Source organism: Pyricularia pennisetigena (assembly GCF_004337985.1).
Source record: "Pyricularia pennisetigena strain Br36 chromosome Unknown Pyricularia_pennisetigena_Br36_Scf_13, whole genome shotgun sequence".
Taxonomy (NCBI): domain Eukaryota; kingdom Fungi; phylum Ascomycota; class Sordariomycetes; order Magnaporthales; family Pyriculariaceae; genus Pyricularia; species Pyricularia pennisetigena.
In genome coordinates, this window is record NW_021940925.1 from 593914 (window position 1) to 619664 (window position 25751).

The window sequence follows — 25751 nt, forward strand, 5'->3', positions numbered from 1 at the left end:
GGCCATCCACACTTGGTCACCCATACTTGGCCATGGGAGCCTGGCAGACTAAGTAGGGATGGTGGCCCACTTGGCAGCAGCGTCCCATGGTGGAGGGATGCCAAGCAATTGCGAGAGACGCATCCTTGCCGGGGCCTGCATATGCCAAGCTTTAAAAGTAGGGATGGCGGCCCACTTGGCAGCAGCGTCCCATGGTGGAGGGATGCCAAGCGATTGCGAGAGACGCATCCTTGCCTGGCACTCCACCCGCATCGGCTTCCGGTTGCTCGCATAGGGACAGCCCCCACTTGTCCCCTGGTTCCGACCCTGGCTGACGTTGCATCGCCATTTGTGGAGCACGGTCTTGGCTTGTTTGGATTGACGCCGGTCGCGAGTCACGACTTGGCGATGTAACGCAGTAGGTCAAGCCTTCCCATGGTGCTACTCTTGGCTGCATCAATCCATGAGCCCGTCGTCGTCGGGTTGGGCCAGGCTTCGATCCTGTCTTTCCAACAGCGGCTTCTGGATCAAGCAGTCTGTTTGATGCGGAGGTCGACAGACTCCTATCTTGCCTTTTGTTGGAATTGATACATACGGTATAATAGGAATTGGGCTTCCGTCCTGCAGATTTTGTTGGACACGTACCGAGACGACCGACCAAAGCCATCCATCGATCACAGCAATGTTTCCGTCATATCACCAGAGTCACTCTAACTATCCTGCGTCGGGCGCTGGGGTCCAAAATCCTCCTCAGAGGGTGGTCAGACGTCGGTACGTTGCCATACCGTATCAAAACCGATTATAGCGCTGAAACCAAGGGCATTAGCTATGTGGCTCCCGCAGCGGCAACTTCAGCAACGTGAGTGGCCAAAAGATGTTCAACCCTGTTCAGGCAGGCGAATCGCAGGAGGGAGCAGTCCCATTCAGTTCCCGCGGGCAGCAAAAACTAACAAATCACAGTACGGCGCAGGTCCCTCAAGGGATTCAAGGCCAGGAAATCAAGGCAATGATGAGTGACATCAACGAAGTCAGAACCATGTAAGCGCCGCTTTTTACCATCGGAAGACCAGGTAAACCTTAGGAAAGGTATGCTGACAAATCCAGGATTGGAGGTCTTACCAATCAACTGCAAGGCGTTTTAGATACCGTTCGAAAGGTAGAGCAAAGCCAGGAGAGGTTGGAGCAAAATCAAGAGACGTTCAAGCAAATGCAGGAGAAAATGAAGCAGGGCCTCACAGAACTGACGGAAAGCTTTGAAATACATGATGTGGAGGTTGCACAGGATCAGGGTGCTACTGAGCTAGGTTTTTTGTCAGGTTCATCTCTATTCCGAGAGACAACAAGCATCTGATGGTTTGGTTGTTTGGTTAGGAAAAGAGCCAGGCATACATTGTTGGAGGAATTCCCCCGGACATCAGTAGTAGTAGTGTGGGAGTAGATCTTGTGTATATAGCCGCCACAACCTATGCGTACGCCATAAACAACCGCGCAGCCTTGGAAGCGAACCGCGCGTAATATGATTGCCAAGTATACAAGCTATAAGTTCAGTGGGCTAGTGCTAGCTATCCGCGTGGAAGGAGCTTGGATTACCAAGTCAGAGCACCGTCCTTGTGTCCATCAAGGCCGCAGCTTGGACTTGAAGCTTCATCCAGAGCGTGATTGTGCACTACAACCACCACGTACTCGATCCTCTAATATTGGACGTGAGAACTCGCTATAGCAGATGGCAAAAGTGGCAGATTGCAAAAATTGGATGAACTAAGTCAGAATTGGCTTTTGCAGATGGCAAGAATTGGATTGAATCAAAATTGACTTTTACAGATGGCAGCATTCGATGGAAGGCTGGAACTGGCTCTAGGCCAGACCCACCCACCAGCAATCTTGGCCCGCATCCCATGGCTGATTGTAGCATTTGTCCAAGCAAGCCAAGACCCTTGGCAGGCCTTTTCTCCACGCTTATCCACCATTACTGTGGGCCGTAGCCAGCGCCAGATCCAGCTTCCACCAGCGGGTCTGTCTACACATCCAGATCCGGTGGCTCAAGCCGAGCCCCCTCATCGTCGTTGTCAACGCTGCTGGAATACTCTCCATCGCTGGCGGGCGCGTAGGCCCCCTCTTGCTTCTTACCTGTAACTATAACATACTTGCAGTGCGGACAGCAAATCTCGAACCTAGGCTTGAGAGCCGTTTCGAGATTACTTGTTTGTAGCTGCTCGACCCGTTCCTCGGATGGTCGATGCCTGCTGGTATTTTTTCGAACCTGTTCTTGACCCTGTGATCTCGAGTCCTGCTCCGAGTCTGTATCGGATTCGTGGGCGGATCTGAGCTGAGCGGACTGCCTAAGCCTGATGTTTTCCTGCAGAATCGATTTGTAGCTATCGAATAGCCGAGAGTTGGCGTAAAGGAGCTTAGTATGATCTTGGTACAGCAGGTCGATGGATTGATGCACATTCATTCGTTGCCGCCGAGCCCTGAGCTTGTTTTATGTCAGCACTTGTGGCTGTGTGCTGCCAGGCTCGTACATACCAGTCCGGACTCGTCTTCGCTTGTGTTCTGAAGAGTCGTTGCCATATCGCAGACGAAAGGTTGAGTCCAATATTGGTTTGTCATTTTGAGGTATACACGCTTCTTACAAAGACACGACAAGAAAGTACGCGATCGATGACCCTTACACAACTATAGCTCGGTTTTGTATCGAAAAGGCCTGATTAGCTGCTTTTTCCACTGCTTACAGGCCAAATCAACTTGTTGCTCTAGTCAAGCGCCATGTTTTGCTGTTTGCTGCTGGCTTCTACCAGGCTTGAAGCATTTCATTATTTAACGTTTGGCCATCTTGTGATGTACAGCCTCTTTTGGGCAGAAACAAGAACTCCCTCATCCGGAGTTTTTCTACTCTATACTTGCTTAGCTGCCCCAATTCAACTCGAACACTTCAGGTGTTCATAGGCCATCATGAATTATCTCCACGATGCCGTTTGTCCGCAGGAAGCTAGTCTTGAGGACCAACCCCAGGCTTGCACTGCCCAGAAAGTCTCTTACGAAGAATTCTTCTACATTCCCATGTACCATGACGAAACTTTCGCCTACAGCAACCACACTATCGATGAGGCTTTCAAAGACTTTTTTCCTTGGCCATCGCTTTCTTCTTTTAACCTGGAGCTGTCCGACGGGACTTCATGGGATCCTGCCTTCGATAGCATGATTGACCTGGACCAGTTTTCAAACTAAAGTCGTCATCGGGGATGCTAGGGCTAGATGTCACGGGCGATTGGATCGGTAGGTGAGGGCAGTCAGGGTGGCAGAACAGAATGATATTGTTGTCTAGTCTTCCTAGGGTAGCAGCGAGTAGCTGGTGATGACCAGGGCCACAACAGAAATACACAAAGGTCCCGCGATCATTTTCCGTCAAGGCGCATTAACTAGACGCATCTACGTGCTGGTCCTGTACTTGCACGCCACTCCCGCGATTGCCAACCAGGTCAATGATAATTATCTGGCCACAGCCCTCTCCTACTGCTCTGGATCAGCGGGTGGCAAGGCTTGAAACTGAACTCTCATGCTTAGTAGCTATGGTTGAGAGGCAGGCTGCAGTACTATAAATTTCTTTACTTGCATTGGGACGCCTGGGATTTTGGGACTTTCCGGGCCAGAGACGTTTCTTTCTCGAGGCCAGTTGTTTGACTTTGATCTTTCTCTTGAAGTTATTCGAGTGAGAGGACGTCCTCGGACTTCTTCACACCCTTCGATGTTTGAGCATGCAGCCGAACCCACGTCAGGCATCAGGAATAGGCGTGTCAGCGATATTGGAGTGTTTTGCTGAGATGTCGGGCGCCTTAGCAGCCGGGTGAGATACAGCCCGGTGGCAAGGTCGGATATGAAATTTAGCTTATTGAGATTCTTCAGCTTCTTAAATGAGCCACTGAATATGATGTCCGCTAATTGAATAATATCACAAGCAGAAACCTGAGTTTCGCAAGCCATTCTTGCAACTCTTTCGGTCTCGAGCCGGAGCCTGCCTGCCTTCACAGCAGAATCTTGAAGTCCGTCTTGGCCCTGGTTTTGCATCCATAGGTATTTTCTCGCGCCGAGCTCAGCATAGCTGTACCCATTGCTCAGAGAGCCATATTTCGATATTTAGCTGCCAGAGATGCTACTCACCAGCCAAACCCATCATTCCCACAGACTGCCGCGGCTATTTAATGGCCATTGCCCCGCGAAGAAGCGAGGAATTTCGACAGTAGCCCTGTCAAGGCGTAGCTGACTCGAAAAGAAGCATTGCCACGTCGCTATTATAATGTCGGTGTATGCAGGTGATATCATAAACGTTCCTTGGTCTTCACGGTCCACGGTCCTCCAAGTTCTTTTTTTGGTCCAGACCGCCGATCGGGACTTCTACGGCGTTCTCTACTCCAACCCGGATCCACTCAAATGGGACTGGCCGAGCCCGACTGGAATCGCATGGGTGTATCACGATGGCCTCCAGATTAGAACGTGGCAGGAAGCCGGCCAGAAGCCTAGTTTTACAAATTATTCGTCAGATTTTGAAATAGAACAGATTTTTGGACACTATGAGAACGCAGAAGGTCACGTCTCCTATGCAGTCAAGTGGGTTGGCTATGCGTGTCCCACCTGGGAAAGTGATATAAATTACTCCTGCAAACATGTTGCCGACTACCACCGGCGACTTTCAGCCCCGGGTTCGGCGCTGACGCATTATCAGCCTTGCGTTGAGGTTGCCACAGCTACAACCGTATGATACTGTGCTGCGGGGGCTGGTTTGAACTGGAGGATTTATTTGTTGCAAGGTTTATAATGATAGATGTGTGGACTTAAGAAGGCAACTTATGAGTAAAGTGCCTTTGTTTTCAGTACCGAAGCATGACCACTTCCCGACGCATGTTCAAAGCCCAGATAGTGGTGGCCTAGTGTGTGGATAATCTATAAGATCTAGTGTTGCTGTGGATTAGGTGACCGTCGTGTCACTGAACGCCAAATGGGGCCGCTCGACCGGGGATGTGAGATGGCGCCCATACCGGCAAACGATCGCCAATTTAGTTTAGCACCATGAACAAGTCCGACAATGGCCTGGACTCCGTGGACAATACCAGGGCGTATACCTTCGGCCCTGATGGAAAGTCAAGTCGCCCATGCGAGCGCCGATTCGTAGTCTGTATTAATTCTCAGCCAACAAGCGCGGCATAGGTGAGGATATCTTATCGCTAGCTGAATTGTGCATAGCAATGGTGCTTTGTTTGTGGAGTATTCTCTCGTACGCCTCTCAAACCTTAGGTGGTATGGGTAGCCTTTGCAGCCAGTTGTGGCTGTTAATGGCCTAGTACCGCATTCGTCAAAAGCCGAAAATGGCTGCAAATCAGTAGCGGGTTGTGTCTGCCACAAAAACCAGCATTCTGCGTTCCGTCGTTGTGGCACCGTTTGCTAATTGTCATGGGTCAGGTTTTCTTTGACTTCTTAGATTGGACGATTGTTTTGACCAAACGAATTTTTAAAAACACTTGAAGCGTCACATACAGTACGAAACTATCGAAACACAGTATAGCCTAGCTATCGTAAACCATATACGGTAAAAGGCGCAATGGCCTCGCCAAATATTGCAGTGAACACTTTTAGTAGTGGTGTTGTGTACTAATGGCTCATGTGACGTACAACCCCAATCGCCAAGAGAAAAAGATCAACCCGGTTTTAGGGAATGTACACAGGCCCCAAACACAACGGCCAAAACTGGCTGTTGCCCCGCTTGACTGTGTCTCCTAAAATTCACTATGAGAGTGCGAGCCAATCAGCGGACTAGCTAGCTCAAGTTATCTTATAACAGAGCAGCAATTGGAAGTTGACTAGGTCTTGGTGTCATGCAGCATGAAACCCTCAGACACCAGGAAGAGTAAACTTGAATTATCTGTCCGCTGCTCTGAATTTGGTTCATAGTCGATGTTAAGATACAGTTTGGAGCAAATCTACCGCTTCCAGTATAGACATTCGATCTTCGGCCCAATGCTTCTTGAGTCTACTTAAGGAGATGAAAGAAAATCCGGAGTTGGGTGCATTGTAGGCTACAAACATCCACTTTTTGCCGTTACTACCCATCTGCCAAAGTACCTTGAAGCAGTTGTGTATTCCATTTGGCTGCTTAGTCAAATATCCATTGCGACAGTGCGATCGGGCTACCGAGCTACTGAGCCAGATTAACCCGTGCAAGGCAGACATAAGCACCTGTACTGAGGCTCGTTCTGTTAACTGGATCATGAAGACTGTGGTCCAGATAACTCAGTCGCCACTGGTTTTGGCTTGAAATCGAGCCTTTCCCACTTCATCACAAATGCAAGGCAAAAGACCACAGCACCGGCCCCCACAACAATGAAGAATGTGTTCCCAATAGCCCTGGAAATCTCCTCGACCACAACTCTTGCTAATCCTTGGTCTGCCTGGCCCAGAAACGCAGAATCCAGGCCGCCGAGCGCCTGCCTGACTTCAGCATCGGAAAGCCGAACGCCGGCATCGCCCAGAGCATCGCTGACATACTTGAACCCCAGGTTCTGGAATACGCACCCACCAACCGACATGAACAGAGCAACTCCGCCCAGCTGCATGATCAAGAAGACAACAACATGATCCGACTCTTTGGTTGCGTCACCCCGTGCCAAGGTCTTGAGCACCGCGGCGCCCTGCTGGAAAATCAAGCCTACTCCCGCACCTACGAGCGCGAGGTTCCCCATCACGAGACCCACGGGGCTGTCGGCCGTCATGGAGGTCTGGAGCGCCCCGCCAATGATCATCAGCGCGCCACCCAGCACGTAGAGAACTGGGTAGAGTCGCAGGCGTGGAAGCAATGCCGACGAAAGGACCGTCATGCCGACGAAGGTTCCGATGTAGGGAAGTAAATGGACGGCAGCCTCAACAGGGTCGAAGCCTCTGGTGAAGGAGAAGAACAGCGGAGTGTAGTATAATGTGATGCCGTACGCTGCAGCTGCCATGGCGGTTGACAGGCCTACCGGAAGAACTGTGCGCACCTCTCCTAGCGCGTCGGCCGGGAAGATGCGATGCTTACGGGTCGTCCAGATGCACAGTGCTGCTGCACCGCGTACAGGGAGAACAGGAGCCCGGCAAAGACCCAGGCCACGATGGCTGAGTATGAATCCCATGGCCAGTGCGAGCCAGAGAATATCAAGCTGCTGAAGAGCATTAGAAAGGAAGCGCAGTGTAGCATCCAGCCGAGCCAGTCAACATCGACCCAGGCGTGTGATGCGGTTTGTTTGGATATGAAGAGAGGCGGGAGGAAGACTTTCCAGCCGGCAAAAAGGACAGCCAGAATGGGTATGTTGATAAACATTGCCTAACGGCTGTCAGCTTCTTTTGCAATCCATGCGGGACCGAGCAGACTCACCCATCGCCATGTAGCATGGGGGTTCTCAGCGAAGGCGCCGCCGACGATTGGTCCTAGCACCAAACCTATGGCGAACCCAGTCCCAATGACGGCTTGACCCCTGGGCGCCTCGTATGCCGACGAGAACTTGAAGTTGTACAGCATTATTCTTCCAGAGACCGTCAGTATGAATCAAACAAGAGTCAAACATCTTAACCCCAAAAGACGGGGTGCTCACCCCTGGTAGAGCCCTGCGCCACCGATACCGGTGATTGCCCTTCCGATTATGACGCAGTTGATGTCTGGGGCGGCGCCAGCGATTGCCGCGCCAGCAGCAAATATTAGAGTGTAAATGTAGAACTGCATTTTCAAGTTGCCAAAGGCAGACAGCCTCCGGCACAGCGGCATCATGCAGACGTTGAGCGCTGTGTACCCGATCGCGACCCACGTAAGGAGCTCGACATGCCCAAAGGCATGATAGACGGAGGCCTGAATGTTTGCGACGTTGCTAACATCGTAACCTATGCTGGTGTGTCAGATGAGCCGTCATTGGCGTTTTGTGCGCGAGATGCGTACCTAGGAGCATGCTAGCAAGCCAGCAGCAGAGCTGTATTCCTGGCCATCTCCAGGTTGGCCAGCCGTCTCTGGGGCTTTTTTTCGGGTGGTCAATCGGCTTCCTAGGGAGATTTAGGTTTATCTGATACCACTGCATGGCTCGTGCAAAGACGTAGTGTGTGCTGAGAATGCTTTGCTGAGAAACCCGTGGTTTTGGCGGATGATATATATGCGGATCACTAAAACTAGTCGAAAGTCTGGAAACGATTCCAGTTGGGCCGTTACGCCGGTTTTGAACCAAACTGAGAGAGAACGCCAATTCTGGTGTCATCATCCCCGCCTCCAGGTATCTAACACTTTCTCCCGGTTATGGCAATGCTGAAGCCGTTCCTGGCTTGTACAAGTGGGACCCAATTGCCCATGACATACCCGAACTTGCATCCGAGACCATCTTTAGGAGTGATTGGTGGAGCACTGTACAAAAGAGCGCGGATGGATACTATGCAAAAAGAAACAAAGGGAGAAAACCGCAGACGCCCATCTTACGTCTCAACCATGTCCTCGACAATCACAGCTCCCAACCGACAAGACCGTTTCCCGGTAACACGCCCGTTGCCGCCAACTCCAGCTCAATATGCTGCGTCCGCCAAATCAAAGTTGTGAACAGAGGTTAGAGCGTTCTCGGCGGCAGCTAGATGCGGAAAGGCAGAAGAGTCACGGGTTGAGAACCAGACTGGCTCGATACGAGCGTGAGAAACAAGATCTTGTTGATCGCATCAACAGCCTGCAGCGAGAGTTGCGGGCAGTCCAGCTGCCGAGCGACTCTTCGACTTGGGCTACAGCATCGCAGCAAGACAATGACTCACCGAGACAGCCTCTCGACAGCGCCCCACCCTTGCCTTCTCGCTATCACCGGCGGGAAGAGAAGCATAGACCAACGCAGTCGCAAGACCAGCGGATGTTAGTCGACCTTACGACGGAGGATACAGGCTTCCGATGCTCCAAATGCACGCAAATTTTCAACTCCAGCGACAACTGCTTTGCATTAAGCAGCTGCGGGTGTGTACGTTGTGTTCCCCTTCACCCACCAACATTATTCGTAACAGCTAAGAAAGGTGCGGCCGCAGCCAATTTGCCCGTCTTGCGCAAACCGAGGCTGCCACAAGCACAAAGAGCTAGGTGAACAAAACATATTTCGGCTATTCTGGACCAGATGCTTTTGCCTAGAAGAGGACGGCGAGGAAAAGATGGTCGCTTTGAAATGCGGTTAGTTATGATTCCTCCTTCCGGACGAGCAGGGCTGACAAGCTCAGGCCATGTGTACCACGATGTCTGCATCCGAGAATGGTTCCGAGCCTGCCAGGCCGACAGAAAGGAAAGAGACTGTGGGCCCTGTCCTTGCTGTAAGGAGCACGTTGAAGATGTTTTACTACTGGAGTGGAAGCCACTCGGACTCGAGAGGATGGTTGACGTATCTGCATTTTCTTGAGGCAAAAAAGGAGGGGACCAAACAGTACTACTCGGGCTGGAAGTCCAGCTCTTCTATGGAGACATCTATAGAATTATTGCAGCTTCCGTAGCTTGTCCTGGGATCTGACCCAGCTTTTAGCTCTTTCAAGTAGCTCCGTAGAGCCCGCTTCACGTGGAGTCTGGCTTCCAAAGTGGCAGAGACTTGGTCCAGTTAGTTTGGCTCATGCATGTTGCAGGAGAAGAAACTCACCGAGTAACAACAGACGTCCGTTTCGACTTCTTTCTTCGCAGAGACAATCTTGCATGCCTTTTCTGATGATGGCTTTGAGGTCCGGCTTTCCTTTGTACAGTCTTGCTCGACCGCCAAACGTCTTCGCCACCGTCGAGTCAGCGGCAGAAGGGGTGCCTTCCAAGGACCCTACGTTGTCGAAAATGGAGATCAAGATCATCTGAAGTCCGGTTAGCTGGGTCTGCACAAGGGTGAGGATAGACCTTGCCTTCTTGGTGTCCTGATCAAGGACCGGGTTGAGAAGCCACTTGCCGGCCGGGTTGACAATGTCTGGGAATGATTAGCGCTGACATGGCCGATACGGTACTCCATCGTCAAACTCACCTCGCTTTGAGATGAGCCAGACAAGATGGGCCTTTTGTCTGTTTCCCCCGGATACTAGCTCTCTGAGGTAAGCTGCTTGAGCAGCAATGCCGTAGCCGCTCGCCAGCAGCAGCACGAAATCGAACTCCAGCAGTGAAACACGTCTCCCAAATGGCCCACTGACGATGGCGTGTCGTCCTTCCTGACTATCTGCCAGATGGAGCTTCCTGGTAAACCCGCGACGGCGCTCGACAAAAAGGTCCAGGCTTTTTTGCCTATCTTTCGACCACGAAGTCACCACAAACGGGTGGCTTTGGATAGAGGATGACGCGTCGAGCGACGGGACGGTCAGATTGATGTACTGGCCGGCGGCAACACGCAAAGGGCGGGGCAAATTAACAGTCACTTTGATCGCGACTGTATCACGATCTGATGGCCTGACGGACACGCTTGCCAGCCTCCCCCCTTTCAGGTTGCGGCATATGAGGTAGCAAGTACGATACACGCAGAGGATTAAGAAAACGGTGACAAAGCTAACGCAATACACTTCCAAATATCCGGGGTTCGAAAAGTCAAAGACCGACCGCAGGTGCCAAGCAATACCTACAGCAGCACTGGCCGCTAAGCAGTAATGTAGCACGATGAACACTTCGTAAACCCGATTTCTGAAGAATCCGAAGGACGCAAGTATCAGAAGCTGGACGGCACAGGCAGCCTTTTACGGTCAGTTGATGATGTTAGACAGGCTCGACGCGAGAGTAGATTTCTTACAGAGAAGGCCAAAATATTGCTAAGGCTGCTAAAGGAAAACGAGCGACCGTTGAGGACCATGCCTATGCTGTGAAAGGCTGTCAAAGCGGCCGTCGTCCATGCTGCAGCTCGATGGAAGAAAAAGTATGAATGACGGCTAGCACCAAGCAGATCAATAAGGAGATCCGAATGAACGGCCAAAAGCAAAGGCTGGATGTTGAAGATGACCAAATACCCAGCTCGGACTGATCGGAGGGTGGGACTCTTGAAGAGTATGAATATGTTAGCAGCCACGAAGCAGAGGCTCCACACAGCAATCGGTATGGGGAGTCTCCCCATATTGCGATAAAGGAAGCCGAAAGGCTGTCTGGAGAGGGTGTAGATGGCCTCTGTATCTGTAGATGAATCGCGAAGTCAAGAGTAGAAGAAGCAGGCCTCCGATGCACAGCGCGTAACGTTGGAGTACCGAGTCCATTTTGAAGGAGAAGACAAGGGCTTTCTCCTTTGACTGATCTTGACCAGGGCACAAGGACCGGCCTTTCCTTACGTCAGTTCGCCAGAGTACACTGATACAAGAATGAATGCTGCTCAGATGCGCAGGAGGGGTCTAAAAGAAACTGGAACTTTCTTTCTGGCCATGAGATAGTGTTGTATCTGAGAATTAAGATGCTGCTTATAATATCCATATTCGGTTTCAAGCCTTCTGGCAAATGCGTTCATGGCTATTCTGAAAGTGGCTCACGATTGGACGCATCTAAATTGGAAGGCAGTCATGGAAGCTGATACCTGCTTTAAAAAATCGCATATGTATACAGAATGCGCATGATATCAGGTAATGCTACTTTTTTCATATCCAACGAAATGAACAACTTGATCTCGAGGGAAGGGTGCTCGGATAGGCCGCCTTGCTGGCAGCTGAAAGACGAGGTCGAACACGAGAGAATGCATAATTTGTTGATCGATCAGTGCGAGCAGCTTCAAGATACGATCTTCAGCAAAGAGTTGATAGAACAGGAGCTGTGTCTGACAAAGGACGCCCTGATAGAGACCACCAGTCAATTGAAATCGACTAATGAGAACTTGCAAAAGCTGCGTACTGCCGCAAGAACCGAGGCAAGGTCCAAGCACCAGCTTATTCTCACTCTATGGAACAGACTGAATGAGACCCAGCAGGTAGAAAACAAGCGCACCAGCAAGAAAAGAAAGTATGATGACTTCCTTAGAGGCTGAAAGAGAAAGGCAAATGGCAAACAGATGTGGGACGACTAGTGATGGCAAGAGCAGCCTACCTCACGGTCGAAGGTCAGGCGAGTCAGATCAACCTTTATTGGCTACGTAGACTGCGATTACGGCATACATACAGCTACCAACAAGCAGTTATTTGCTTCGTGTCTATATAAATACAGTGAACCATGAATTCGTAGATGTCGAGAGATGTTCCATTGTTACCTATCGCACTGCGGCGTGACTCTGTATGCGTCACATAAGATGGCCACAAAGGACCGGTGGCGCGCAAGCCTTCAAAAGCTTTCATCTAAAATCAGTGCAGAAAAACGCCTCTGGGGACCCAAGATTGGAGAACTAAGAGAATTTGTCTTTTTCTCGGCCGACAGCAAGAAAGACAACGGAAGACCACTTCCAGATGTTGCGCCTGGTGCGTTCGTTAACGATCTGAGCGACCAGCGTCGGAAGGCTCGCACGCTTAGGCCACGGACCTTGCAACCCTATGACTTTAGAGGCCATAACATTCTCCTTTTGTCAGACTCGGACTCGGATCGAGACGACTGTCCAGAAGAGTCCACAGCCGCCGCTACGGGTCCGGAAAGGCAGCGGTACAGCGTTCTTGGCGATGGTGACAAAGAACACAAAGGGGATGGGAAACCGAAGAAAACCCAGGCTGAAGTCGAGGTTCAGAAAGATCAGGCTGAATCACTCCCGTTAATCTATGGGCAAGACAGCAACGAAGAGGACTTTTTGGCAAACTCGGCAGTTGAAGAAGAATTGGTGAACGACATAGTCAAGCTTCTACCAGACCGGCCCCGGGCCGATTCGCCTACATTGGGTACCGATGGCGCTGTCATTCGACGGAACTGCAGATACAAAAGCCATGGCAAAGCTTTTCATTATCATTAGGATCATGCAGGAAATACCTTCGCCGACTGTACCGTCACGTAGTTCTCTGCCGGGAGTGGCTCTATCTCTATAATGTGATTGGACTAGCTTGAGCAGGCTGCTTGAAAGCGCCAGTAAACCGACATAGAATCCGATGTGCAAGCGATTCTCTGACAAAGTTTGGTATTACGGAGCTAGCATTTCTAATTATCTGGAAATAGAAGAAAATGAAGAACCAATGACGCTAGGACTCAATGAAGAGCTCGCGATGGGTAGTTGGGAGAAGGAGAATCGTAAAACATATGTGGACAAGAGATAGAATGAGCCCATTTACAGCAAAGCACAAAGAACAAAGAACAAACATGGCCAGCTTCCTAGAAGAGAGACTTGCAGCTCCAGCAGTGGCGGGAAGACGAGCGGTAAAGCTTTGCCCTGCTGTTGGCTTTGGAATGACTGCGCCGGTGGCAGTGCTCGCGTAGGTCCAATTCATAGCGATGGGAAGGGAGCTTGCGCCGGTGGCAATCGGGATGTTCATGACGCCCAACGCAGTAGAGTTTATGGATGTAGATCTGGATGCACTGTCTGTAGAGTTGTTGGCAGGTCGCCTGGAGGGCAAGAGGGATGCCGTCTGGAGCAATGAATGTTATTGGTGAGCAAGGCTGAGACCAGGCGATGTGTGTTGACTACGGGGCACATGCTTACCGCAACATGCGCGCTGCGATGCTTGAAGACGCAAGAAGCGTTGTCGGCGCGTATCTTGACGGTGATGTCGCAGCCAGCAGCGAGAGCATGGCTCACGCACGACCCTGAGCTCTGTGGGGCACCACCCATGGTTTGGGCATGAGCGGTCCCGGTGATAGCAGCAATCACTGTGAGACCGTTCATTTTCCAGCCCATTCAGCGAAGCGAAGAAACAGAGAGGCACTAATGTTGAACGAGGGGCATTGAAAGGTCCAGACTCGTTAATCGATTGCAGACAGTCAGTAATATATCAAGCGTGATCAGAGAAGCCGCATGCTCCTATCAGTTACCGCTGGTTTCGGCGTGCGATGTGTCAGAGCTACTGGGCAGGTCTGCCCAGGTGGAAACAAGAGCATGCTTGCAAACTTACGGGGGATGTATCAAAGCACAGCCATAATACTGTAACGGTATCTGAAGGGTTGCCCGTCAGATGCTGGCAAGATAAGTCGCGCCTTGTTCTGCGAGTTCGGTACTGTGACACTGCGCAGTATTGTAAGCTTGAATTATGGGCATTTGAACTTATCAAAGGCCAGTTGTGAACTTGAAACCAGGAACACGTCGTTCTTTGAGATCTTCGATGGAGTTGCCAGTCTCGCCACAAAGGCCTTGCAGAGGATAACTACAGCATGCGACCTAAGTTTTGACAGACCAAAGTTCTGGCTATATCGAATGAGATAATAGCGTTACACAAAAAGTCTATTTTGCAGCTTTGTAGATTGCTAATTTTCAAGCCTGACTCTATAGATGGCTGTGCTTCGATTCTCAACGAGAAGGCTCAACATCGGATTTGGAGGCAAGCTATGAACCCAAGACGCTGCCTCAAGAATCAGCTTACAGTTGTCATAAAACAGAGCTGCACAGTTCCATTCTCAAAATCAAGTGGAACTGTGCCTTTAGGCCTCGCATTTCTCATAATATGGCAGGACCAAGAAAATCTCCACGGCTCCATCCGGAAGTACCTACCAACACTGCCCCTCAAAATGCCGCCCCTCAAGACACTACCCCTCAGAGTGATGGTAAGAGTATTGATGCTGCCAAGGAAAAGCATGGAAGCAAGAGAAAAGCCGATACACAAGAAGGGAATTCCGGTAAAGACTTGAGGGCTCCCAAGATACAACGACTGGAATCGAGCAATTCGCCTGCCAGCCTAGGAATTCCATCGATAGTGACAAACAGCTTTCCAGAGGACGCTCCCATGACTGGAACTTCTGTAAGCCCGGCAGCCAACCTCTTTGACCACCAAGGTCCTACCAAGTCAACACATGAGCAGGAGCCGTATTATGTCGATGAGTCGCATTTTGAAGAAACCTTCACAAGTGTCACGTCTTTGACCGAGGCACATGCAGCACCAGGTTGGGATACAAAGATATTCCTAAGAGGACGGTCCACGTATCGGCTTAAGAAATATTATGGACTCTATTGGCTAGAAAGATCAAAGGTAAAACGGTTGGAGTGTGAAAAACGGTTCGAAGATAGATTGAACAAAGAAACGGAGAATTGGAAAGTCGAGGCCGTCAAAGCAGTGGCAATCGAGTATAAACAAGAGCTTTCGGAACACCGGTTCAACATGGGATATTTCTTCGACAGAGGCAATTGGAAGAAGAACAAGAACAACGTCTCGCTGATGCCATGGGCTATGCAGGTAGAACTCGCATGGCGCGATACAGTGACAGGGAAGATTCACACAACCTGGGAGGTGCCAAGCACAGTTCGGAAATTATTTGGCAGTCGTGACAAGGCAGAAAAGGCTATGCTCAACACAGCTGAGAAAAGAGCAGAAATATCCAGAGAACTGGAAGAAAGAAACCTCCCACAAAAGAGATGGGAAACCCCGTCTCCAGATGCTTGGGCCAGAACCCAGGCAGGTACTGGGATGGAGACCACGTCTACAGCTATTTCAGATGCGAACCGGTCTCCAGCCGTCAAGATCGAGCCCCCGTCTCCGCAGGCCAGGAGTAAGAGCCCGTTCATGTTTGCGGACGGGGAGAATTCATCCCAGGATCCTGCGTCTGCGCAGAAGCAGCCGCAGTATGATCAAGCACGATCTTATCCAACCCCATCGCCCGATCCTTATGACAACGCAGGACAAGCCGGAACAAGCATTTGAGGGAATTACAGTTGACTACGGGACCATGGGTTTACATCAATATTCGTTTCGTTTTAACTGCATTTAGTTTTAGATAGATTTAGATAGTGTCCTTTGTTTCTAATTGATTTCTTTCCAATCATGCCGCTTCGGCCGCTTTGGCTTCCGGAAGGAAAGTACCTCACGCGAGTTCTTGAGCTAGTTGGCTGCTGCAGAAACCTATAGCTAAGTTTTCTTCTATTCCCACGCTGTCGCAGTACTGAGCTGCGAATGAGCGTTGAATCCCTGGCATATGGCACCATTTTATCTGATTCTTGTTTCTCTGCTCACTTCGCTTCCATAAAGCCACAGCGGCTGATTGACTACGCAGCTAATAGTGGTAACACGCTCTTCTCATCGTTTGTATGCTCTCCCGAATGAAGCTATTCTCATGCTTACTGTCTCACCGGTGTCACGGGGTTTCGCTCATACCACGATAATCTAGAGACAACACTGGGTTTCTGGGGCTATTCTCAATTTTTTTTCTTTCTTTGATTGGAAAGTATTTCTAATGACTATTCTCAAATCGTTCTCACGACACTACAATTCACTCGTATTACAGTAGGCGCATTCCTGTCATCACCCCGTTACACATCCGATTCTGGTCCCCTTGAACCAACGTCTACCTGACTTCGTGGGACTAGGTCAGTTCACTGATTGACTTGGCAATTCATGCTTCGCAATGGCGACACTACACCCCTCCAAAACCCCAATGCTATGCTGTAGCAGGGCAACATCGTTGCGCAATTGAGCAACGAGTTTTTGCAGCAACGACGTGACACGCCCAATATCATCCAAGATCTGCTTCTCATCTTCATCATCTGTCCAACCGTCGGTCATGTTGTCCGTGTCGCTGCCGAAGGCGGAGAATTCTGTACTTGCAGTTTCGAGATCGTCATCTTCAGTCTCCGATAAGTCAGGCAAGCAGGAAGTGTAATTTCTGTGTACACAGGCGGTTTGGCTTCTGAGAGTGGGTAAAGTCATCCTGCTAGGTAGCCGATGGACGTTGGAAAGAAGCATCTTAGGAGGGAGCGAGACGTACGAGAAGCCATGTTATGTACATCCCATGGATAAAAATGGATCTCACAAATCCCGCTTCTGCTCTAGACTGGAAGTGCTCCCGGGAAGCCATTTTCATTCTACTGTGCGCTTTTTCTGGCTTGGTAGATGACTCATGCGACTATGCAAATATCAGACCAGACGTTGAGGAGCCACATCCGTCAATCTCTCGCAGTTCACAACGTCTACTTTGGCTATTGCTTGCCTGAGTGCGTTGGGTCAGACTAAATATTGTCCCCCCCGTATGGAAGTGGTCTGTTTGTACAAATGTACACAGCCCAGCCTAGTCTGGCTCTTATATAGGTCTCGAGTCTCCGATTCAATATGATTCAAGGGCAGTCATGTCAACCAAGCCAAAATCCCGCCAACAATGTCATTCGGCCAGAGTCCCTCCAGTGAAAAGAAAGAATGGAATACCAAATGCAGACAGAAGCTAGCCGATCACATCAGTAAGTAGAACCGGATGAAGAGAAAACCAAAAGCTGACTCGGTTCCAGAAAAGCAGACGAACCTAACCGTGAGCCCCGGTGATGTACGCTTGTCAACCAAGGGGACTGCCTACACTTGGATATACACACCGCAAAGCAAGCACCTGTTTTCCAAAAACCTTTCGACTCACAGCTTGGAAGGGTACAAAGAGCTTTATTCCGATGTTGGCCGTACGTTTTACGCCACTCTGACAGACCCAAATTATCATAGAACAGAGAGCGACCGAGTCACGAGCGAGGAAGGAGGTGTGTCGAGCAATCCCAGGCGATTGTCTTGGACCGAGTTGGAAACTAAGCTTGTCAATTTGGAAACCAGATTTGCCACCTTGGAGGCAGATTTTGGACTTTGCAACGCGTGGAAATTCACGTTTCTTGGGACGCTTGTCTTGGTTACTCTTTTAACACTGGCTTTATGTTATCATATATATTGAATCCCTAAATGTCATTTGGCTTCACATGCCCTGATCTTTGGGTGCTGCATACTCAAAACATCACAAGCCGCAAACGGCAGCGCGAGAAATAATGTCAACATCGTTATCTTTTTTAGATATGTAATTAGCACAATGATGAATACTTATTCTTTTCCACAGAGAACGTAGCTGGTGTATAATCTATTACTTGTCATTGCTATCTCATGGCTAATCGGCAGCGAAAAAAAGCGCTGTTTTGCCAAGTTGGTTTCATTTGGACAGTTATGTGAACGAGGCGTAGGGGAGAAGGAGCCAATGGGTGCCAATGTTCTCTGGGTTTCCTGTCAACTCGCGCTTGTCAATAATGCAATAATGCATGGCGTACTAGATGCAAACTTGGCCACTGGGCAGGTCTGAGTCATACACTTAGCAACACCCTCGAAAGCCCGGTTTTGATGTAACTATTGGCTGCAGGTTAGACAAGAGGGTGAAAGTTTATCGGATTTCGGGGCGTTGCATATCGGTGACAAGATCGCAAAAATACTATGTGATACCCCAGTGGCAGGGATACCCCGAAAGCAGAACACTATAGCAATTGCGGGCTTTTGTGATGAGCTGAAGGCTCAGCACGCAGCTGGATGGAGCTTGATCCGCTTCGACTTCTCTTCCCTGCGCAAATTTACGCCAGCACCAACAAGTGGATCATCTGCCGGGAGAAGCAAGGATCCACAGGACGGGGCGAAAAGCAGAGGACCAACAACTCCGAGCTTCGCCCGAATAGGCAGGAAGCTCTGCCCGGACTATGCTCTCCGCCCATCCGTAATTGCGCTGTGCGGTGATTAACTGGGCCTGCATCATCACACAAGTGAAGCAGAATTACGCTACTTTAGCCTCACCTCGATGAGTTGGATATGCCGACACTGCTTTCCGCTGCTGCATGCTTTGCCGCCCACTTTTCCTAGCCGTATTTCGCAGCGGCCTTTGGCTTTCGCCAGAGGCTGCGGACGGCAAAGATAACAAGCCGAGCCTACGGAGTTTGCTACAAACTATGCCTACAAAACGAGCCAAGAAAACAGCCCAAAGACCGTTATTGTCCACTCCGTCCTGCTGTACTGTACACCTGATGACATCAATCCTACTTCTTTTCAGACGCGGTAAGCACGTCGCAGTGGGCTCTTCCAGCCACTGGCTCCGCAAGCGCCAGTCAGCCCACTTTATTTTGCATGTTGTCCTTCCGTGCTTTACGGGAAAGAATTAGATTCCTGCCCACAAGGAAAGAACTGACTCGGTGTGTTGATAGAGGGTGGAGAAAGCCGACCAACAGAACGCACGGTCTATCGAACGACCAACACCTGTGCTGGATTGGTCGCCTGACTGCGTCATGGTACGGCGATTGGTTCGCACCAACGCAGAAGGGGCTGGGAAAGTGGGTTTCTACCCCGGACATGCCCGGAAATTTTCCAAATCAACCAAACCCTTATTTCGCTACCAAGCTGTCGGTACGCATCACAGAGCAACGCAGGGGTTGTCAATTACAAAGCAATTTTCCCCCATATTCATAAAGCCCTCATTTCGCTACCGACCGGTCGGTACTGCTCCTGGAGTGAAACGGAGAAGAACAGTCACCAACGCACAAGACTGATCACACAGGATATGGAATCGCGGCTAGGATCAGTCTGGTCAGCATCCGTACGATCCTTGCTGACGTCAATAGAAAGCTCAAATCACTTGGATCGTTCCAGCAAAGCTTGCAGTCTTGGTCTGTACTGTACCCTCCCTTGTCTTGTTTGCTCTGCTCCTGCTGCGAAGATGCTCCGACGAGTGTGGACCTAGACCACAAGGAGCATTTGTTCCATAGCACCGGTACACAATGAACGCGACGAAGTAGCAGCATTTCTGGGGAATGCTCAAGTATTTAAACCAAAGACAACCTGCGCAGCTTGGTTGGACTGTTCTCATTACCATCACATAATCTCTTCTTTTACTTGAGACCATGAACAATTCGTATGGTTGGCCTCTTCCGCCGGCAAACACGGACAACCCCGTTCTTTCGCCAAACAGTCATTCCCACTATGGGAAGTAAGTTCCCCGGAACAGCATAGTCAAGATTGACCCGTTCAACTAAGCTCTTTCTAGTTCTACGCACGGGCCTGGCTCCGAAATCGCTCTTCCGCATTGCGATCAGCCTTGTGGTGACCAACTGCATGACGCCCAATACCGTGGCTTCTATCCTCAAATCCCATACATCCCGCACAGTCCGACTTGGCGACCTCAACTCGATGCAGTGACTGGTCCGTTGTCCCTACCAGAATCGTACCCTCCACAAAACTTTGAACTGGACCAAGCACGACTGTAAGATTTGCTCTAAAGATTCAACAATGCTGTTTTAGCGCTCGACTAAGTTCTTTCTAGGCAAGGGTCCAGCTCTGATTCCCTTCTTCCACAACTGGTGCAGTCTTATGGCGGGCGACGGGACCAGGAAGCTCCTCATAATCATGGGCTCCATTCTCCGGCCGAAAACTGCTCGGCCCAACCAAGCCAGACTCCTCGAGGTCAATATCGATACGCTGCGAGGACTGCCACGTGGGCCGCATCAGAATCGACTCGATCCGAACGCCCTCCACCAGGTTTGCTTATAGAAATGTAAGCTCTGCAAAACAATACTACGATGCCATGGACTCTATCAAAACTGTGCCAGCTAACGTTGTGAAGATTTGGGCTGTTTTTGACCCTCGTGCAAAAGTGAGTCAGTCGTTACACGGAGTTTTTTGAGCGACAAGCAATTGACGTTTAGCAGGATGGCGAATGGCAATAATCACACAAGGAACGAAACCGAGTCGCTCATGTTTTATTTGTGAGCCTAATTGCCCATGTCTTTCATGGAACCTGTCTAACTTTCTCAGTCATCAGTATCCACAGGCGGCAATCTCCGTCCAGTACTTGTTGCAGGAGAGTATAAAGTGGGTCTAATCTTTGTTTCCACTAACAGAATGGCCGTTTTGCTGATCACCCCACTCTTGCAGACCGCTCGGGCTAAGTTCCGCAGATCACGAAATGTTGTGGTCGCCGATAAATCGCAGTTCTGCGCCCTCTCGATAAGTAGGCTGCTCAGGACTCGGCGGGTGAGCAGCCCGCGGGCGGCGCGGCGGCACTTCTGTGGCGGTGGGTGGCGGTGGGTGGTGATATCAAGTCTACTGCGTGGACAGTTTAGTAGTCGCGTCTGCAGCTGCACTCGTGGTGATGCCGCTCATCAAAGCGGTCGCCATCAAGAGGTGACCGCCGGCGGTTTTGTGCGATGAAGATATCGGGTCCTTGTTGCCGAGATTCCAACGACATCACTTGGCCTTTGCTGAACAACAGCCTCGGTCTCATCTGAAATGTAACTGTCCAAGCTAGTAGTTGGGACAAGGAGTCGGTTGATAGAAACGCGTTGTCGGTGCTCTGACACGGGTATGTCATCTGTTGTTTGTGGGTTTGCCGTGGCCGAACGCATCGTTCCTCTAGCCGCAACAGCCGGTCAGAAAGTCAAGGAGCAGTAAAATAGAAATGAAACTCGTGGAATCAATCTCAATACTACGTGACAGTGACCACAGCAAGATGTCTCAATAGCCCCCTACACCGCCCGCGGATTCTGCCACTCCGACCTCCGCGGGGCATATCATCAAGATTAGGCTAACCAGAAGGTGTGCATCACGTGATATTTGGCACGTGCACGCCACATCAAATCCAGGCTTGTGCCAGTTCACACCTAGGAGGCGTCACTTCCGAAGGCTTGATGTATTGATAAGTCACTCAGATATAATACCCCTTGCAGCAAAAAATGCGGTTGATGTACCAGAGCATTAATGGTATGCTAGGCAACGAAACGCGGAAAAGTGCGGCGAGAGGGGCGAGGGGTTCAAAAAGGGCGAAGGACGCCGAGAGGCGGCAAAGAGGCAACACCGAGCCGACGCAGCCACGTGCTACCGCAGAATATACAGAGTCTCCACCCAGTCGCTAATCCACAAGCTGCCTTGTTTGTCCACATCAAAAGTTGCGATTTTCGCCCACACCGGGCTACCCACGTACGCAAGGATGCGCGCGTCCGGTTGTTCGGGACAACACCATATCAGAATGCTAATAGGGGTTCTTCCAAGCATTAGAAATCGCCCGATATTCATGAAAATCATATTTATCTCCATGCTGTAAGCCGCGGATAATCCGGACATCCACACGAAACTCCAGATGCTTAAGTCAGCTGACTACTAGAAGTGACTTTTCACTCTGGTCATGCATAGGACTACAGTCATTCAGTTAGGACTAGAGGACTCGGCAGTACCGCCGCCTCTAAACCTTCCGACTAGAGATGTCCAACAAGAACAAGATAGTCCACGCCCTCCAGAAACAAAAAGGGGCAATCGTCTGAAGAGACATTATACTCTGAATTTCATCAAGGAGTCTCCTTGGTCTGTGTATGAGAAACATGTCGATGTATCTTACAAAACACCCCGACATTCATGCATTGTGGCACAGAAGCGAAGCAAAGGCAATGCCAGAGTTCATATCAAGAAGATTGTAGAGCATTCCAAAGAAGCCACTGCCAATCGTCTGCTGCTGCTTCAGTCCGCTCCAATTCTTTTCGTCCCCATTCTCGAAGTTTACGAGCAACCATCGTCTATGTACCTTGTTTACGAGCTGGTCGAGCACACCCTCCAGGATTTAGTTCGAAGCCAGCACTCCCTCGAGATCAAAGAGCTAGGGGCCATAGTGAAACAGGTGAGTTCCTCTGGACCTCGATCCAGCACGAAGCTGATCTTGTAGATTCTTGAAGGACTCCTCTACCTCGAAGTAAACGGGGTAGGGCTCCTGGACCTCGAGTGTGCGGACATTAGGTTCAGGCCAAACGGCTGCCTCCAGATAGGTCTGTTGAGACAAGCGCTCACCGCTGATGAGTTGTGCTGACCGGACAATCACAGGAAGCTTCAACCTACGCGACTGGACAGAAGACCAGATCAGGCTCCGGACTTCCTGGCTGAAGTCGATTACTTCTAGCCTGGTCCAGAAAACCACCGACGGTGTCACGGAACCAAAGCTGTGGCATCCATGCGCCATGGAATTTTTTGCTCTGATCGAAAGTGGCGTCTCGTTGGATCAGCTCTGTCGAGTATGTCTTCACTGCGGCTGATACTCTTATCCATGGTGCTGTAGCTGATATTCGATAGCATGAGCTGGTCACAGATTCTCCGGAGAAGAGTGTTCTTTCAAGGCTATGGAGTATGATCAGATACACCGTACTCCCTCAGCCGCTGGCCAATATGGTAGCGCTATGTCCTGCAGCTTGAATGCTTCGATGCATCCCAAAAATGCGGGTTGTTAACTACACCGCTGCAAATCATGCGAGAAGTCAAGATTGGTACAACGCTACGCATTGCTTTCTATATTCAAAATCGACCATTAATCCAAGTTTATGATATTTCCGATAGTGATATGCTAGGCCCTTGACTTCTAAGTTGCCCCGGGTGATGACACGGCCCATATTTCCGTTTGGATTTCTTTGGCGATGTCTCGGCTTTCTTGGTTTCAGTTTTCCTTTAAGAGGGACATTGAAAGCATCGGTCGGACCTATTGCTTTTCTTACAAAGCGAACGATAAAATCCGGTTGATAAAATCCCGGAACGTTTTGGTGCTCGCCGACTCGGATAGTACATATTTCTAGCACAGCACATACTAATGACGACAACCCTCTTTGAATTAACGATTATCGCGACGTTAATCCAACCAGCGCTTTAGGGCCCCAGCCCTTGTCACTTTGAGCAACCGTACTGTCAGAAGCAAACCATCTTCCTGTGGACGACATAGATCAAGCTTCTACATCCTTCACACGCAGTGGAGAACATGTTCTTGTAGCCACTGTATATCCATCGGTCCTAGCTAAGCGAATCCTAGGATAGTACCAATAATAGGAGAAGTGCTAGTAGAGGGGGCTCCTATAAATGTGACGTCAAATCAGGCCCAAAGCTTGATCGTAGATCAAGTCAAATCTTCTGAAATCAAACTAAGCTGCTCAATCGTGCGGCGTAAGCCGGTAGCTGCGTTATTTTAAGCCTGATTTCGTTACAAAAAAAGTGACACCGGAGTACAACAATGATGTTTGAGCCCAAAGGGCAACGGAGGGTTGGGGTTTCACTTGGGAGAAAACGACTGGGAACCGGCAATTAGATAGGGCAGGTGCACGGGAAAAATAGGATCGGATTGATTCAAGAATGAGAGGGCAATCAATCCGACTAAGAACGTGTTGGGGAGCGATCAAATTTGAAGGCAATCGGCGGAGCCGGACACGATCGTATTTTCCACTTTCAATACAAACATTGAATCTTTGTAATGTGGGGACGGCTGAAGGCTACTCGAGTCTACTTGCCAAGATGGAGAAGCATCTAGTTTTGGCTGCTGTAAACATCCACTCTTAGCTCTAGTTAACTTATCCATCTGCGAAGGTATCTCGAAGCAGCTGTAAATGCTCCACTTGGCTACTTAACCGAAGATCCACTGCTACAGTGCGAAAGGGTCAGCAGACTACTTAGCCTGATTTCCAGGGGAACGTTTTCGTTGACATAAGCCTCGTGATCGCCTTCAGAGGTCGAATAGGTGCTCAGTCATCAAGGCAGTCCTAGTTGACACCGTATGGGGCAAGTAGAGAAAGTCAATCTGTTTTGCTGAGAGGAAGATGGTTATGCTCCTAACTGTACAAATACGGCCACAATTCCTTGGTTACTTCTCACCTTGTGTTCTGTTATCTAAAACTTTGAACGTTATACCCAATCGATATTATCCTATCTGCACCAATGATTTCCTACTTCTCAAGCTTATTCAAACAAAAGGCGAAAGCGTCTATCCAAGCGCCTCACGACTCAAACAACCCTAAACCAGAGCAAGTCTCATACGGCATCAAGGTAACGTTGGGCTCCACATCTCCGACCCCCCTAAAGTCCGGCCCCTAAAAATATCTACTCAGCCACGTCAACCCTTTGTTTTATTTTATAAATATCTAGACGAATTTTTCACTTTAGAACTTGCATTTTGAAGATTCTTGCTCCAAACTTTCCAATGAAACAGTACACTGAAAATCAGCTTCTTGCTGCCATTTCTGACATAAGAAATGGCAAATCAGTTCACAAAACCTCGCAAAAATGGGGTATTCCTCGGAGTACCCTTCACGATCGTTTAAAGGGGGCCCAGTCAATTCAACAAGCGAAAAGATTTTGTCAAAGGCTTTCACAGGAGCAGGAGACCTATTTGGCAGATTGGGTACTTGCGCAGGCCGCGTTAGGCCTTCCGCCAACGCATCAAGAACTACGCTATTTTGCGGAACGAATTCTTCAGGCCGCCGGAGAAAGAAAAAGCCTTGGGAAACATTGGGTTAGCCGTTTTATAGCCCGATATCCAATTTTGAAAACCCAAAGGCCCCGGCGAATAGAAAATGCCCGGGTTAATGGGGCTACAACCGAGGTAATTAAATCTTGGTGGTCCTATTTGAAAAATCCCGTTATCGATACTATAAAACCGGCCAACCGTTGGAATATGGACGAAACAGGTATAATGGAAGGCAAAGGATCTAATGGCCTGGTGTTAGGGCGTAATAAAATCCGGCCATTACAGCGAAAAGAGCCTGGAACGCGGGGTTGGACGAGCATAATCGAATGTGTATCAGCTACGGGGGCTGTTATACCTCCCCTCGTTATATTTAAGGGGAAAAACGTACAGCAACAATGGTTTCCAGCTGATTTAAGTCCTTTCGATACCTGGCAATTTCATGCAACAGAAAACGGGTGGACAAATAATGAAACAGGTATCGAATGGTTAAAAAAGGTGTTTATTCCAAATACCCAACCTTTAACTCCTGAAAAGCGTTTATTAGTTCTCGACGGCCACGGATCACACGTCAGCGACGAGTTTATGCTTGTTTGCCTCCAAAATAATATTCAGCTTTTATATTTACCTCCTCATTCGTCGCACGTTCTTCAACCGTTGGATTTATCGGTTTTTGGGCCGTTAAAGGAAGCTTATCGACGTCACCTGGGATTTGTAAACCAGTTTTGCTGTTCAACGGTTGTAA

At 49.7% G+C, this 25751-nt stretch overlaps 1 protein-coding gene across 1 annotated transcript; it reads left to right on the forward strand.

Annotated features, from left to right (window-relative positions):
* Positions 1–19312: 19312 nt before the first annotated feature.
* On the forward strand, positions 19313–22980 carry PpBr36_11127 (uncharacterized protein; the record flags this gene model as incomplete). Its single annotated transcript, XM_029898230.1, has 7 exons — positions 19313–19348; positions 20050–20286; positions 20683–20831; positions 21517–21723; positions 21937–22414; positions 22460–22559; positions 22877–22980. 7 exons carry the CDS (start codon positions 19313–19315, stop codon positions 22978–22980), a joined length of 1311 nt encoding a protein of 436 aa, XP_029743496.1.
* Positions 22981–25751: the final 2771 nt, after the last annotated feature.